The sequence below is a fragment of the Brachycentrus maculatus genome, unplaced genomic scaffold, assembly GCF_059751285.1.
Source record: "Brachycentrus maculatus isolate JH-2025_06_01 unplaced genomic scaffold, ASM5975128v1 h1tg000005l, whole genome shotgun sequence".
Classification (NCBI taxonomy): Eukaryota; Metazoa; Arthropoda; class Insecta; order Trichoptera; family Brachycentridae; genus Brachycentrus; species Brachycentrus maculatus.
This window is the reverse complement of record NW_028280760.1, coordinates 2,399,707-2,416,366: the sequence shown is the minus strand read 5'-3', so window position 1 is coordinate 2,416,366 and position 16,660 is coordinate 2,399,707. Positions and strand designations below refer to the sequence as shown.

General features: G+C 36.9%; 2 protein-coding genes across 8 annotated transcripts in view; both read left to right on the top strand.

The window, feature by feature from the left end:
• The window catches only part of LOC148313846 (arginine kinase), a 67,072-nt gene extending 55,671 nt beyond the window's left edge, over positions 1–11,401 (top strand). For 4 of the 7 annotated variants that reach the window (XM_088257232.1, XM_088257207.1, XM_088257225.1 and 1 more), the window contains exons 3-4: positions 5,877–6,058; positions 10,115–11,401. In XM_088257232.1, coding sequence (XP_088113358.1) covers positions 5,877–6,058; positions 10,115–11,016 — 1,084 coding nt within the window. In that variant the 3' untranslated portion in view covers positions 11,017–11,401. Of the gene's footprint in view, positions 1–3,330; positions 4,601–5,126; positions 5,273–5,425; positions 5,737–5,876; positions 6,059–10,114 lie in introns of those variants that run through there. The other 3 variants (XM_088257190.1, XM_088257186.1, XM_088257198.1) reach the window with 3 other exon arrangements.
• Positions 11,402–11,679: 278 nt separating this feature from the next.
• On the top strand, positions 11,680–15,261 carry Chrac-16 (chromatin accessibility complex protein 1). Its single transcript, XM_088257245.1, has 3 exons — positions 11,680–12,628; positions 13,578–13,749; positions 13,911–15,261. The coding sequence occupies exons 2-3, from the start codon at positions 13,606–13,608 to the stop codon at positions 14,205–14,207; spliced, it is 441 nt and encodes a 146-aa protein (XP_088113371.1). The 5' UTR covers positions 11,680–12,628; positions 13,578–13,605; the 3' UTR covers positions 14,208–15,261.
• The last annotated feature ends 1,399 nt before the right edge of the window (positions 15,262–16,660 follow it).

Sequence of the window (16,660 nt, the reverse complement as noted above, 5' to 3'; positions counted from 1 at the left end):
ACCCCAATGGTGCATAGGGCACTGTGTCATATAAACGCAGTGTTATCTTGATCGTTTACACATGAAGGAAGGGTGATCAGCCCTCCGCTTCAGGTACCAGTCCATGGTAATATTGAATAAATATTACAGTGAAAAAATCACTTATATTTATTTTACCCCCCTTGGGAATCGAACCCGGGACCGCCAGAACGGTAGCCGAGCGTGCTGACCATTAAACTACGGAGGCGGTGTGAATACACAAACACAGTATTACTTTACGGATACAGAGGAACCTCTCATAACGAGCACCTCTCATAACGAGCACCTCTAATGACGAGCACCTCTCATAACAAGCACCTCTCAAAATGAGTGATTCGCATAACGAGCAAAACAAATGTGAAAAAGTTGCTCCATTGACGAGCGATATTCCGCACAACGAGTTACAGAGAAAAGGTAAGTCCCTTTTCCACGTCATTAACTTGTACGCCGGGACTTACGCGCCAGTTAAAACCAAAAATGTTTCGCATAACGAGTAAGATTGAGGAACGAATTATGCTCGTTACGAGAGGTTTTACTGTATATGTAATATTACCATAATACACGTTTTGAATCAACGTCTTGAATATTGCTGAAATAAAAATATAATCAATATTTCATTTTCAAATGGCTGGTTCACCTTGTCTGGTTGATTGATCACATGATTAATTAACTAAGACATTACTTTTAAATCTTCTCTAGCCAGTTGCATTGGTCACAAATGTGTTCTCGATATAGCAACTCGATCTTGTAACAGCGAGACCCGATCTTGACCATCTTGTTGATGTGCCAAGAATTCCTTTAGGTCCAGAGTTACTGAAAAAAGACGACAAGTGCATTCAGGGGATAGCTATTGATCCAAAATAGGTCTGGATATGGCCGATGACAATGACCGTCGTTTAGTTAGTTAGTATTACTCGTGATTCTGACCGGAAACGTTAGTGACTAGCGAATGGGACATCCTTATTCGAGCGAAATTGAAGAAGACGTTCCGAGTACCTACCTACGCGCTAGAATTGCATAGTTACTCTCTCGCGAGTCGCGTATCATTGTGTGAAAATAATATATTGATCGAATTTGAAACGGTTAGTCACAGAACGACGCTGGTTTAACATTGAAAATTATGACAGTTCTCGACATTTTTTAAAACCCTTATCCGCACCCGATGGTGCATAGGGCACTGCATCATATAAACGCAGTGTTATCTTGATCATTAACACATGAAGTAAAGGTGATCAGCCCTCCGCTTCAGGAGCCAGTCCAGGGTTATATTGAATAAATATTGTGAAAAATCACTTATATTTATTTGACCCCCCCCCTGGGAATCGAACCCGGGACCTCCGATACAGTAGCCCAGGGTGCTGACCATTATACTACGAAGGCGGACAATAGAAAATATTCTCGACGTTGGAAAAAAATAATCAAATCGTGAAAAGAATTCAATACATGCTTGATTTGCGCGACGAGAAGAAATACCAAGGAAATATCGCTAAAAGTACCTTCTCTCGTAAAAGAGCATAGCAACTATCTCGCAAAATCATAACGCAAGCAACCGAAATATTACTAGTTAGAATGACACAAATTGAAAATACAGTTCTCGACTTTCGAACGCGAAATTATTGTTTCGTGAAAAGTGTGCGATAGTTAATTGGGTGAAAGGAGAGGAATATAAAGAGAACATTAGAATGGAAAGTATGCTATTTGAAATATTTGATTTTCGATGACCTTTTTTATCGAGTCGAAAATGTAGGCTACCAAAACTGTAATATCGGTACCGAATTTAATTTAGCGACTCATTTTCATTCTCACAACGCTCCAATGAAAAAAAAGGTCATTTGCAATGTTATGCATATTTTTTTAATGAATTTACGAACTGTACGAGGGTCTCAAATCGCTCACTCCTTTCAAGAACATCATAAATAAAAAAACTTGATTTTTCAGGAGAACGTTTTTAAAGTTAAAAATATGATACAATGTATTAAAAATAAATATCAAGCCACTTATTGAACTTTTTACTGTACAACAGATCTTTTTAGGTAAAACCTGAAGGTTTTTTCTCCATTTGAAAAATATTTAGTATTTTTAAAAAACTAATTAAACAATATCTTTTCTTCAAAATGCAAAACAACACTTTCTGCCCTGTAGCGGGTAAATATTAAGTTAATATGCCGCTTTTGCTGGGATATAGTACATTTTCTGGGCATTCCGAAAACATGCACAACTGAAAATTGACGATTTTTGATTTATGACGTTCTTGAAAAGAGTGAGCGACATGTCACCTTTTGTAATTAAAATAAAATAAATGTCTTTAGTCCGCGAATACTTAAAGTTTTCTACGATAAAGATGGCATTGAAAGCTACCAACTGCATTTCCGGTTTAATACAGAAGCACCTAGGCTTCCTGACAGACCTCTCTTGCAAAGAAATAATATTTTATGAACTAACTTGCGAAAATTAATGGAAAATGTGAACTATAAAGTTCCAAGTTGCCAAGTTGAGACAGAATGCTTAGTTTTAATATTTTGTACTAAGTAGTATTCGTACGAGTATTCGCCGGTCGTCGAATGCACTTATTTCATTAAAAAAATAGGTTCCAATTAATCTAATACAACGACTTAAAAACATTTAGTTAAAAAAGGTTAATAAAAAATAAAGTAAAAGCACAGTTAGCAACTTCTCAAATATCAAGTAATTAAAAAAGTTTTTTGAGTATTTTCAAATGAAAATATATTACCGCTTTCTTGTCAATAAATATTTAAAATTATTTATTAAGGTTTGTGTTCTTTCCTTAAAGAGACATGGGAAACGTCATAAAAACTTTATTTTTGGAGTCGAAAAAAGTGTTTTATCATGAATATCTTTGAAAACAGTACAGAAAAATACATATTTCAAATAAAAATGTGCATTTAGGAGACAGAATTCTTAATATCGCCTCCAAAACAGCCAGTACTGACAGGGGGCCGGTAGCTGAACGTTTACCTACTTCATAACCAGTTTTGTTCAAGGAAGCATCATAAAACGTCAAATTAGTGCGTGCGTTAGCAGTAATTTTAGTGATGTTAGTTATTCGTGGTAGGTACTCTTAGTAAATAGTTGGTATTTAACCATTCTTGGACAATATCCACCAGTGTCGGCAGCCGTGTATCCGGTGATTGAGAATTTTGATTCGTTTTTAATTTGACGTCGTCGACGCGCGATGGCGGGAAAGGCGGCCGTCCTATTGGTCGGACGGGTGTTGCGCGGCGCGGGGAGCGCGGGGCGCGCATGCGCGCGCGGCTACTGGCGTGCCCCCGAGCGCGGAGGACCGCTCAGGCCATTCCACACTTCGGTGTTAGCACGAAGAGTCGAGAGCTGTGCAAGGTAAGCAACTCACCACCGACCGGGAAATTCTGCCATCCTTTACAAAATCCGAACCGAACTTCAGATATCCTGAAAAAACTTTTTTTTTTAATTGGTGAAAAATTTTGTGAATTTTACAAATCATTTCGCGCAGTGAAGAATCCGAATATTTTGAAAGTAATTAAACCGTTTAAATGAATAGTTCTTCGTAGTACCAAAGTTTCGCGTAATGACGTTCCGGGATTGTTTCGTTATGTAATGTCAGTATTGAGTGAAACGGTTGAAAACTAAATAATTTTTTTTCCACAAAACTGCTTTTATACAAAAAAAGGAACCGCTTTATGTACGTTTTGATTTACAATCGCGTTTACTTTTTTATACTATAAACATTCAAGTATGATTTTTTTAGTCGAAAAATATTATTTAGATTCGAGAAAATGTTTGAAAATTATAAAGCCATCCGAATATTGATTAAATTTCGTTGCGTAATTGAATATTTGCAAAAGTTGGAGGTCCTATCTCCATCGCAACAGTGAAGTGATACCTCGATTGATAAATCTTCATAAAACCACCGCGACGTCTTGTGAATCACAATCACAAGTTGTGATTTGAGCATGATTGCGAAGATAAACAATTTCGGCTCCGCACCTCTGTCTCGGAGCTATCGTGTTGTTCCTCGAAATTAATTATGATATCTTAGATTGCATCTATAAAGTGATAGTCAAATCAAATAATAAAAACCGAGATATGACGCCGACTTATATAAAGTGCATCGATAAAGGTTTCTCTTCTCTTTTCGACATCGCGACGAAAACAACTCTCGGGAAAGAAGGAAGCCGGTTTAAATACTGGAGATAACGTTCGATTTTGAAAATTACCGCCACAATTTCGGGATTGCCTATCGGAGGAATTCGTGCGTTCCCGAGTGTGCGTGCGATCGATCGTGTTGCGTGCACATCCATCCCCATCTACCCTCTACCCTGACCGTGTACCTTGTAACCCCGCCCCCTAACCTGTCTGCTATCCCGCCGGCGACTATTCGCCGCTACCCCTCAATTTATTCCTCGGTCCCGCTAATCCCGGAAAAGTGTAGAATAAAAACCGAAAAAATCGCATCCCTAGTGTACATGTAGTGTTTTTTTACGGAACTTTTCAATAGTGTAGTTAATAAACCAATTTAATTTACGATGGGTGGCTGCGCGTCCAAAGAGAAAGACCTAAAGACGGTGGAAGGCGCGACAGAAGGGTGTGTATCTGACTCCATGGTATTCCTGGCTAGGTGAGCCCCGTGGCACGCCGCGGATTCCCGGCGGGCTGGCGTCTCTTCACTAAGTAGATAGTTAGTCTTGTGTTGCGAGCATTTCCCGCTTTCGGCCGCTACTCGGCCTGTCCACTAGAAATAGGAAAGCCGACGCCGAGCCCGCCATTCTAAGCTGTCAAATGTCATCCCAGAAAACCGCCCCGTTATGCCAGCTAGCCAGCTTAGTAGTCGTTTGTTTGGCGTTCGTTCAAATGTAGCCGCTTTTGCATAGTCGTTATGGAGCCGAAATTAATTTATTCGTAAAATACGTTTAGTTAGTAATTACCGATCTAGACGTTCGCATTGGCTTGACGTAATTTATTACTTAGTATTGTCGCAATTATTTCCTCATAAAATGGCAGCCGGTAGTGTCTGGTGACACATCGCGGGCAGAACCGCAGCCGGCGTTATTAGAATTAATGGGGGGGATCGTATTATGCGATGCAGTGGCTGGAGAATGATTGAATCACGTGAGACAGATGTACCGAGAACAGAGTAGAGTTGTAGCCGACACATCTGTTTTTTTATTGCTTGTAGCATACAATTAAGAACTCGTGACTTAAATATCTGGCATATGTATTTATATGTATAAACGATTTTGTAAGAATAGTATAATGTGTAGGTACATTACAAAAGTTTTTAAATGACTCCACAACGTATTTATAAATAAATATTATTTTATAAGATTAAAAACCGCTTAATTCTAGATAATTGTAATGAATCATTTTAGTATGTATTAAAATGACACAATCGAGTGCATCGTATTTTCAGAATTCTCAACTTCTCCAACAATGATTACAGCTAAAATTCTTGCGTAGGCGTGTAGTGTGGTAGGTACTAGGTACTTTACACTCAGTAGGTATTAAAATATTTATTACACCTTTTCCTGGCAGGAATAAAGACTCGAAATTTGAATTTCCTTTTCGATATTCATCTTCTCTTTACGCGAAATTTGACAGACACATCGGATGCATGCGATTATTTTTCTGATTTATCTTTTTTTATCAGTCGACTGAATTAAAGATGTGTTCGAGAAGTTCGTGTCCGTACGTCGTGCAATGTTCGTCGCGGGGACCTGACAAGTAAATATTTATTCGCCGTTGCTTACCTCGCTATTTCATCACCATTGCGACATGAAGTGGTCATTATTTCGGTGGTTTTCGTACTTGGTGGTGTTTCTCGTCGCTCAGGGATTGATTAGAGATTTTGTTTTTATTTACAGAAACAAATCAAACGCCATGGTTGACGCGGCCGTTCTTGAGAAGTTGGAGACCGGGTATGCGAAGCTGGTGGCTTCCGACTCCAAGTCCCTCCTGAAGAAGTTCCTGACCAAGGAGATCTTTGACAGCCTTAAGAACAAGAAGACCTCTTTCGGCTCCACGCTCCTCGATGTTATCCAGTCTGGTAAGCTTACTAATGCTAATTCTGTCTCCGTTGCATTGTTTAGATGTAATGCATACGATAAGAACTATGTAACATACCTAATTAATACAGTATTTGCTCAGGTGAGGATATGTGTATTATATTTTTTTCACATAGTCTGAAATGGAAAGTATTCCGCTTTTAACCAACAAATGTTTATCACTGCCATGTCAAATTGACAGCTTCAACCACAGAAACATAACCTAATTCAGAACCGCGAGCTCTCGCTTATATTGTCATCGGCTCGCAACAAACTATTTAGCAAGTTCATATGACTAATAAATCATACCTGATGCGCAAGACGAATCACCTTGCTTCCATATACAATAGTTAACGATCAACATAGTGAGATGTATATTTATACGTAGTTTTAATTTATGTTTATTAGTAATTAACTGAAGAGTCTTAACTGCCGTATTAATTTGTTGAATTTTTTTTTTTAATTAAAATTATCATTTGTCCCAATCATGTACGCAATTATTAAATAATATTTTTTTCTTTGATTAAAAAAATATGTTTGGATAGGTATCTATCGAATCCCGAAGAATATTAACGATTTTACATTCTAAGCGAGTGATAAAATGTTATATATTTAGTATTATTTAAAATGCCATCGAAGAAAATATATTAGAAAAAAATAGATTATAAATTATAATGAATAATTTTAGATTTTTATCTATTTATTTAAAACCTATCCACTCCATAAGTGAACATCGCGTATCGTCGTTTATTATCGAGCAGTAATCTTATGTTTGTATGGTATATCAATCTTATATTTGTGGGGCAAAGAACACTGCCGATAAAAATAAATCTAGCGTCTTCATCCAATCACCTGACTACAGTCGAATACTCGCTACAGTTGCTTAATTCCGGCTCTTACCTCAGTTCGTTTACCTTTCACGAGATCTACGTGACCCAACGTGAAGATGCCTATTTTACCATTGATGTTGATAGTGCCTGTCGATAGGCATTCTCATTTTCGATTTATGACGAATTGCTTCGAATTTATCAGATGACTCATGTCTGCCTCATTTCGTAATAGGTGTTTCTCGTTGTATTTATATGTACATATGTATGTACGTTCATATGGTTAGGTACCCAATACATCCGCTGGTTATGTACCTACCATTCATAGAAAAATTTTAATATCTTTAATACCTTCTGTGTGAAAGCATTGATGTGAACATCTTTGTTGAAATATATTGTATTTCTGTATTCTTAGACCATTTTTTTTATCAGATAATTTTTTTTGTTGGCTTATATTTAAGTTTCCCAAGTATTATATATTTTTCTCCTACCTCTTGCCCGCACCCAATCGTGCATAATGCGCTGAATCTTATTGAGGCAGTGTTATCTTGACTGTTGATTGCGTGAAGACAATTTGATCAGTCCTGCGCTTAAGATGATTGATCTGTCCGGGACGATTTTATTTTTTGAATAAAAAACCGTTTATATTTATTCTGAGTCAGATTTTCTGACCCTCTGGGTATCGAACCCGGGTGGTGCGGACGAGCACGGAAACTAAACATTTTAACTACACTAAGCTTTCCGGACTCAGGATAATTTTACGAAAGGCAGGGGGGCGGGGCCTGGTGATAGTCTAAGTCAGTCAATACAGTTGGAGACCATGAGCACCAAAAAATAAAACCGCTTCTCACATCTGTGCACAATATATCATTGGTATCACGTGTTTTTTTACCCAATTTTGGGTATTTATAGTTCTACCTTATTGTTTGAAATTAATTATTTAATCAATAATGCGTATTCCCAAAAAAAAACTTTTTTAACTTAAGGTTAGAGACAGATTTTTTTATCTTGAACCCTTTTTTTTCTTTTATCTTTTTCTATAAAATTCATGAATTCTTATCAGAGAAGTAATTTACTTACGCAGATAATTCTGTTTCAGATTTTTTATCATAATTTTACTTGATTCACGTAAAAAGATAAAACGTACTTATAATGTACTTAAAAATATATATAATTTAATGAATGTAATTTATAGACCATAATACAATATATCACGTCGTGAAAACTGCACGTAGTACTCATTTAATTTAATTTTACATAATGTTTTCTGTTTTAATTAATAACTATTAAATAAATCACCGTGTATACCTAGTATGAAACGCCATTATCAATATAATATTACGGTATGTAAATTATTTCCGAATACACGCAAAACTTGCTATGATATACGGCATAATAATTTAGAATAACGCCGTCAGCATCCGAAAGACTAAGAATCTATTAAATTCAAGATTTAAAAAAAAACACTTCCTACCTAAATCGTTTTCAAATTACAGCAGTTAGACATTCTGGGGTTATCTCCTAAATATTTTGCGAACATTGTACCCACTTATTTTTGTAGCAACTATGTTTTGCAGTTGCTATTTTTAGATTTGCAAACAAGTCTGGCAGTTTTGAAGTTAGCTTAGTATTACATAAAACCTCTTATTACCATATTCTTTGTCACAGTTACATTATTTGGCATATAATAGACTGTTCTTTAAAAAAGTCTAACCGAAACACGAAACACGTTTTCACTTTATCGCGATCTTGCCCTTGACCCGAGGGAATTAATATTTGGCTGACACGTCACGATCAAGGGCGCCTAGTATTTCTTTACCTGGGGGACCTACACCTACCCTCGAACAGGAAGCGAGCCCACACATTTCACAGGAACCCTCGCGTGTGGCAGGCCCACCTACAGGATACTCAAAACGTTATTCGTTACTCATTAAAAAATTCATTTTTGTCTTTAACTAGCTATGCAGGGCACATTTCGCTCACTCCTTTCAAGAACGTCATAAATCAAAATACTTGATTTTTCAGGAGAACGTCTTTAAAGTTTAAAAATATAATACAATGTATTAAAAATAAATATCAAGCCACTTACTGAACTATTTACTGTGCAACAAAACTTTTTAGGAAAAACCTGGAGGTTTTTTCTTCATTTGAAAATATTTAGTATATTTAAAAAAAATAATTAAACGATACCTTTTCTTCAAAATGCAAAAACAACACTTTCTGCCCTGTAGCGGGTAAATATTAAGTTAAAAATATGCCTCTTTTTCTGGGATATAGTACATTTTCTGAACATTCCGAAAACATGCATAACTGATATTTAATGATTTTTGATTTATGACGTTCTTGAAAGGAGTAAGCGATTTGTTAAAAAAAATCGTGTATGTATCATTATATTGTAAATTTTAGTCGAACGCCGAGAAACTAAATTAAAATGTATTTTCTCGTAAAAAAAAATTATTAATTCTACATTCGAATAAATTTTGATGAATTTTTCTTTAGCCTCTTTATGTTGAAGTATATTTTGAGATTCAAATTATAATCATAACCAATATATTATTATTACATTTTGTATTAATTATTTAAATTAATTTATAGCACTTAAATTAATTTAAATAATTTAGAATCATTATTTTTTAAATGCCGTAAATTTTATGTAAAATCTAATACCTACATACATACATATTATGTATTTAAAAAATGATGATTCCATTAGTTTTTACGTAAAGTGCTTTAAATTTATTTAAATAATTAATACAAAATGTAATAATAATATATCGGTTATGATAATAATTAGAATCTTAAAATAACCTAATTTTATACGTGAATCTTTCCAATGAAATTATACTGCTGCAATTTCATTAAAACTTTACACCAACAGGTGTTCAGCTGGTGCTTTTTTTGTCGGTATTTCTTCCGCGTTAAGTTTTAGGCAGGGTTCGGCTTTGATATTTTGTATTTTTTACTATTACAGTTTTCGTTAAATTGGTATCAATAATTCATATATTAATTAACCTTTTCTTAAAATTGAACGTGTTTTAAATTTTAAAGAATAGGTACCGATTTAAAACACAAAAAGATTATTATTTTCTGTACCAGGATGTGGAATTGTAATGTTAGCGGATAATTTTCTAAATCTAAACTTTATGTTTTCGCCTTCCGATCGGCAATATTCAGAGCACCTCGCTATAAATTCCAATAAATTTATTTATTAATTATTTTTATTATTATCAGGTTTGGAAAACCACGACTCCGGAGTGGGAATCTACGCTCCTGATGCGGAAGCCTACACAGTGTTCGCCGAGCTGTTCGACCCCATCATCGAGGATTACCACACGGGATTCAAGAAGAGCGACAAGCACCCGCCCAAGAACTGGGGAGACGTAGACACCCTGGGCAACCTGGACCCCGCCGGCGAGTACGTGGTGTCCACCCGCGTGCGCTGCGGCCGCTCCATGGAGGGCTACCCCTTCAACCCCTGCCTGACCGAGGAGCAGTACAAGGAGATGGAGAGCAAGGTGTCCTCCACGCTGTCCGGCCTCGAGGGCGAGCTCAAGGGCAAGTTCTACCCGCTCACCGGCATGTCCAAGGACGTGCAGCAGCAGCTCATCGACGACCACTTCCTCTTCAAGGAGGGAGACCGCTTCCTGCAGGCCGCCAACGCGTGCCGCTTCTGGCCCTCCGGCCGCGGCATCTACCACAACGACGCCAAGACATTCCTGGTGTGGTGCAACGAGGAGGACCACCTGCGCCTCATCTCCATGCAGATGGGCGGCAACCTGGGAGAGGTGTACCGCCGCCTGGTGACCGCCGTCAACGACATCGAGAAGCGCATCCCGTTCTCGCACAACGACCGCCTGGGCTTCCTGACCTTCTGCCCCACCAACCTGGGCACCACGGTGCGCGCGTCCGTGCACATCAAGGTGCCCAAGCTGGCCGCCAACAAGGCCAAGCTGGACGAGGTGGCCGGCCGCTTCAACCTGCAGGTGCGCGGCACCCGCGGCGAGCACACCGAGGCCGAGGGCGGCGTGTACGACATCTCCAACAAGCGCCGCATGGGCCTCACGGAGTACGACGCCGTCAAGGAGATGCACGACGGCATCGCCGAGCTCATCAAGATCGAGAAGGAGATGTAAGAGCGTCACCCCCGCAGATGTTTCCTCTCAAGGTTGGCCGAGCGCGAGCGTCGTGTATCAGTATTCTGTAAATTATTGTTTAACTTATCTTTTATTACTGTTACGTTAAATTAGTTTATTTCGGAGATGTCTCGATAAATTTATACCCAAACCTAGCTTGAATGTTTTTGCGTTTGCTCGTAGACACAGTTCGGCGAGTAGAAGCCGGAACCCAAATTGTATATGTTCGCTAGTTGATCGGGCTTTCTAGTCTTTTGTCTTCTGTGAGGACAGTCGTGAAGAAGTGCACAACATGCTGGGGAAACTCATGCCACCTGTTACCACCTACATTTTACTGTAACATTACCTTAAGGTAAAAAATAAAGACATTATTAATAAAACTAAAGCGGGATTATTTTATTGGAATTGCTCTTCCTTGTTTTAACAACCTATGTAGGTACTAGACTACAAATTTCGACAAATGTATCACCATATGTACTATATACACTTTATTCTTTTACCTCTATCCCTGCCCAGTGGTCTATAGGGTCGATGCGGTCGGGTCGATGCGGCCTTGACTTGCACTAAAATATATAAAGTCTGGTGATCAGAGAATCCTTCTGCAGAATCCAGAATCTTGGATCCAAGGGTCGAATATGTTTTATAGGACAACTGCTATATGGCAAAAGGAAATGGATGAGGAATAGTAGGTAAGGAAAGGAAAAACCGGGAATGTAGAAGAAACTGGGGTTACATATCCGTACAAGTATTTCCATTAGTGCGTTTCATAAAAGGTAGCAGTGGCTTCAAACGAGCAGAGTTAGAAACTGTACTAACTTGTCAAAGCCGAATGATGTGTTGACTCGCCTCAAATCCTGCACCGCTTTGTGACCACAATAATATTGAACACCATGAAACCGTGTTTATTTTGAAAAAAAAAATCATTGTGGCGTAGTCAAGAAACTATCACAAAACTTGGATGATTACGTAAAGTGACTTGAGAAGGTTCTACTCGGGAAAGAATTTGTGAGAAACTAGTTTTCAAAATAGATTTTTGCGTACACGAAAAACAAGAATGTACTTGTTTGGAGGCCTATTATTAACACGCAAATAGAAATAAGGCGTATGTCCTCGTACAAGCTCTGGGAAAGATTAAACCATGCATCAAACTTTTTGGTAATCTAGCATTATGCAAAGATATACAAATGTTGAGCCCTTAATTGATATTTGACAGTTTAAAAACGTACTTACTAAACTATATTAAACTTGGAATTAAATCGTACTGTAATTACATTATAGCTACCAAAGCAAAAGCACCGTGGCGTAAATATTAAAGTTCAAATTTGTTTTTTTTGGGTCGATTCCTGGGGCTCTCGGGTACATTGTGTTTTTTTTTTACTATATCCGATTCTATTTAACGTAGTAAACTGTTTATTGACTAATAAATACATCTCGTTTTATTGATTAAAAAGCTTTAAATCGTTAAAAAACAGGTAGAAACTATTTTACTTAAGTACCTACCTAATACAAATAAAAAAAACTTTAGTTTTATTTGATTACATTTTACTTGTCTATGCATAACTTTTTGTCTATGAAATTCAACTGTCATTCTCGATTTCCCGTCGCTCGCTCAGTCTCATTCAGGGGGGGTCGACTCGTAAACGTCAGATTGTTCAAAAAACGACCAGAAAATGACGAGACACACTAATACACTAACAAAAACACCAAAACGGGAACGAAAAATACGAGATACCAACAAGTTGTTCAAATATTTCAAATAAATATGGACAGACTATGGTTATAGACAATTATCGATAGAAAAATAGAAATCCGTCTATGAAGAACTTCATAATATTGAGTATTATGTCAAAGTTAAAGTTAAATTTTGCGTATGAAAGTGTAGTTTTTTTTACTTAACACAACGCTCCCTTGAACATCTGCAGCACCCCCCAAATGCAAAAAATTTAGAAACGCCTAGCCAGACTTCCAAAACGCCCACAAAGGGGCGCTGGCACCCCCGTTAAGAAACATAACTTCAGAAAGTGGTGGGCACTCCTTCCGCCCTTTTAAAATATTGTATTTTCTAGAATTTTAAATATAATATAGTAATTTGAAAATTCTATCGTTTTTGTTTTTGTTGAAAAGCCTTATATTTATACATAGTTTGAGATAATAATTTCAAAACCACCATTACCATTACCATTTACCATTGTAAGGCTGAGTTGAGTAACCATTATTAATCGCCTGAACTCTTTTTATAAATGTCGCGTTTTAGCCGTGACCTTTCTATTTTTGTTTACACTGAAATAAATAAATTTAGATAGTGAAATATCTTCTTTGTAATATTAATATTATAATTTTGAAAATATGTTTTACAAGAAATTTCAATATAAATACCATTTAACCTGAAAAATGAATGATAAATATTTCGGCGGGTGGATTTGACATTCAGCCGCGGCGAAGTCACGCCCAGCCGGGAGCTTAGTACTTCTAGCCGTTTACGTCACCTCCGGCCGCTGGCGAATATCACTTCCAGCCATAAAAAATCGAGGTAGTTGGCGGTCTTTATATAAAATAGTTAGTCTGTGGTCTCATTTTTGTTTATTGAAAATGGCGGGATTAGAAAAGCAGATATCGCCGCCTAAAGTAAAAGAACTACATTTACCTATTTCAAGGGTCAAAACAATTATGAAAAGTTCACCTGATGTGGATGTTGTTGGACAAACTCCTTTATTTTTAGTTACAAAAGTCACAGTGAGTATTACTTCTTATTTCTTATGTTAGTTATTCTTAACCTCAAATACATAAATTATTTGTCGGTTATATTGTTTTAGTATCATAAAACAAATTGGTAGATTATTTCTCTTACTTAATTTATAAAAAAATATGTTTTGTTAATTTTCTTTCCATTACAGGAACTGTTTATAGCTGATTTAGCAAAGATGGCATACAAAGATAGTAAATCGAAGTCTCTGGAGTATAAACATATAGCCGACGTCGTGCAGAGAGACGATACGTTAGACTTCCTCCGAGAGATCATGCCTCGCAAAATAACTGTCCGGCAGTTCAGGGAGTTGATGGCCAAGAAAGTGAGAAGAGGAGAGGACGATTCAGAGAGTAGTGAAAGTGGGAGTGAGGAAGCTAGTGCTGAGGAAGAAGAGAGTGAAGATGTTGAAGAAGAAGAAGAAGAAACTGGCAGTAAAAAGAAATGAAACATGACTGATGTGTATTGTGATGGACTGCTGTGTATAATTTTCTAAATGGGAAGATTTATATTATAGGAAGTTGTATTACGCTACTAATTCCATAGCAAATTAATGGTTATACCGCCGTTAGTTGGGGCTATTTGCCAGTTGTCAAAAATATAATCGCTAGAAGAGAATTTGTGACAAATTTGTCCCAATCTTAATTGAAAATGAATTATTTATTAAGTTTTAACGTTTATGATGTTTTTCTGCATATAAAATGCGGTTATTCATTTTTGTCCAATCCATGCTGGAATTATAAAGCGGAATTTATGTCGATCTCAACTGCCTTCTCCATAAATATTGTTCTATTTGGAGGAAACTAAATATCCATTTTGTTTTTCATCGGTAATGTTACCTTTCTGACTACATGGATTAATAACTTGTTGAAAAAACCTGTCCTTAGGAATAGGAATCCAGAAATTTGAATTTAAGCGATAAGCCCGTCAATGTACATTTATTCTGTACAAGAATTTTAATATAAACATAAACTAATATACAATAGTATGGTTTTCATAATAACGGTTAAGAAATGACTTGGGCTACATACAAAATGCATTAACAATTGATGCATTAACTTACAAAATAAGGTTTTCCCGTATTCCATTCTAATTATTTGACTGTCTAAAAAATTCGCACTTAAAAATACAAATAGAAAAACATTCATTATTTTTTTGCATCATTCAAAATCATCCTAGGGCGCACGCAGCCTTCAGTCATGACATTATTAAATTTAATGCGAATCTCAATACCTATTTTATTACTTGACACATTTAAACATTTTGGCTATGTATTCACATATAAATTTAGCACAAAAAACTTTTGTGTAAATTTGGAATTGCGGGGACTTACAACAAACACTGCGATCCTGATCAAACATTTTTAACATTCAAAGCAGTGATCTGTTTTTTGTTTTTGTTTTTTATGTTACCCTGTATTTATAAAAGTTATGGTTAAAACGTTTTCATAAAATATTTTACAACAATCGCCTTCTAAAAAATTAAAAAAGCATTTTTATAAAGTTTGTTTTTATTCCCCCATTCTTCTCCTTATTATTACTTATTGGAGACTAAATGCCGCCTATACAATGCCTGCATTACATGTATTGTATTATGTTTCATATTTGTTTGATAGTATACACGAACCACGCTAATTCCTCATGTGACCTGCCGGGTCCCCCTGATGTTGACAATCACTTTGCCTGTCCTGGGCAGCGCGAAATGGCTCCTCTACACCTCTCATCCCGGTCCACTCTGGAATGTTCCCAAGCCAGGAAAGCTGCCTTCTTCCAACCCCTTCTGCGCTCAATCTTCCCTTTATGACCAGTTGTAGGATGGCATATTTCTCACCATTGTGTGACCAAAATATGAAGTTTTACGGAGCTTGAATGAACAATTCTCTCTGCATTTGCTCTACACATTATTTCAATGTTACTAATATCAGTCCAGGATATTCTCAACGTCCTTTGGTGGATCCACATTTCAATAGCCTAGCGGTAAATGATATTATTAAACTGCAATCATGTGAGTTGTTAATCTCTCAAAATTTGCTCACATGGAGGTACTCAATTGTTGCAGTAATGCGGCATGGTTCATTCTCTCCATTAACATTATAAACGGCTATGCAGCAATGAATAACTAATAGCTATGAAACGTGGCACATTACAATCAACAGAGCCCAGAACAATTGTTTATTTAGCAAAGACAATAATTGTTTCATGAATTTTAGGCATGCGGCGGTATGACTGAAACCATTAAAAGATGGGCTAGTTGATGGTGCATCTCATAATGTAGGTGAGTAATAAATTAGCCCTGTGCTCCAGATTCTTAGAGTTGGTGAAGGATATTCAGGTGTACGGCAAAGCAAAAGAAGGGGGAATAAGTGGTACTATCAAACAAGAGAGGAAAAGGAAGAGGAGAGGAGAAAAAAAGCCGCAATACCTAGCTCAATCAGGGTTATATACCGGCACTCATTCTAGTTTATATAAGTTGGATAACCTACTGCTGATGTTAACAAGTAGTTCGGCATAATTTAATTGTCTAATATATTAAGACAGGGTTGGTCAGTGCTGCGATTTGTGAGAAATGGAAAATATTTTGAGGGATGAAGGAAGTTACTGCTATATAGGAGGATAGCATGTAGGAGAAGGATAACAGGAAGTTTAGGCCACTTGGGATTGCATAATTGTGCTTGTATAATCTCGTGACGCTGCTTGTATTATTTGTACGAATTCTTCGAGGGCGAAATAAAATAAAAATAATAATTTGACTAACAGTATAATCTGCCTTTTTTAAACGCGTTTAGTGACATCTGTGGTTCGTATTTATAAGATTTTGCAGTACTCTGCATTCAAGTTTATTATTTCTATTCATAGATGTCTGACAATTTATGAAAAACGAGCCAATGACGACACGGCTGCG

What these genes read in the sequence shown, in the direction of transcription:
- Chrac-16 (XM_088257245.1), top strand. Translation starts at nt 13,606, where the DNA reads ATGGCGGGATTAGAAAAGCAGATATCGCCGCCTAAAGTAAAAGAACTA. An exon ending in TTTTAGTTACAAAAGTCACA is followed by an intron (nt 13,750 to 13,910) that starts GTGAGTATTACT and finishes TTTCCATTACAG; the next exon opens with GAACTGTTTATAGCTGATTT.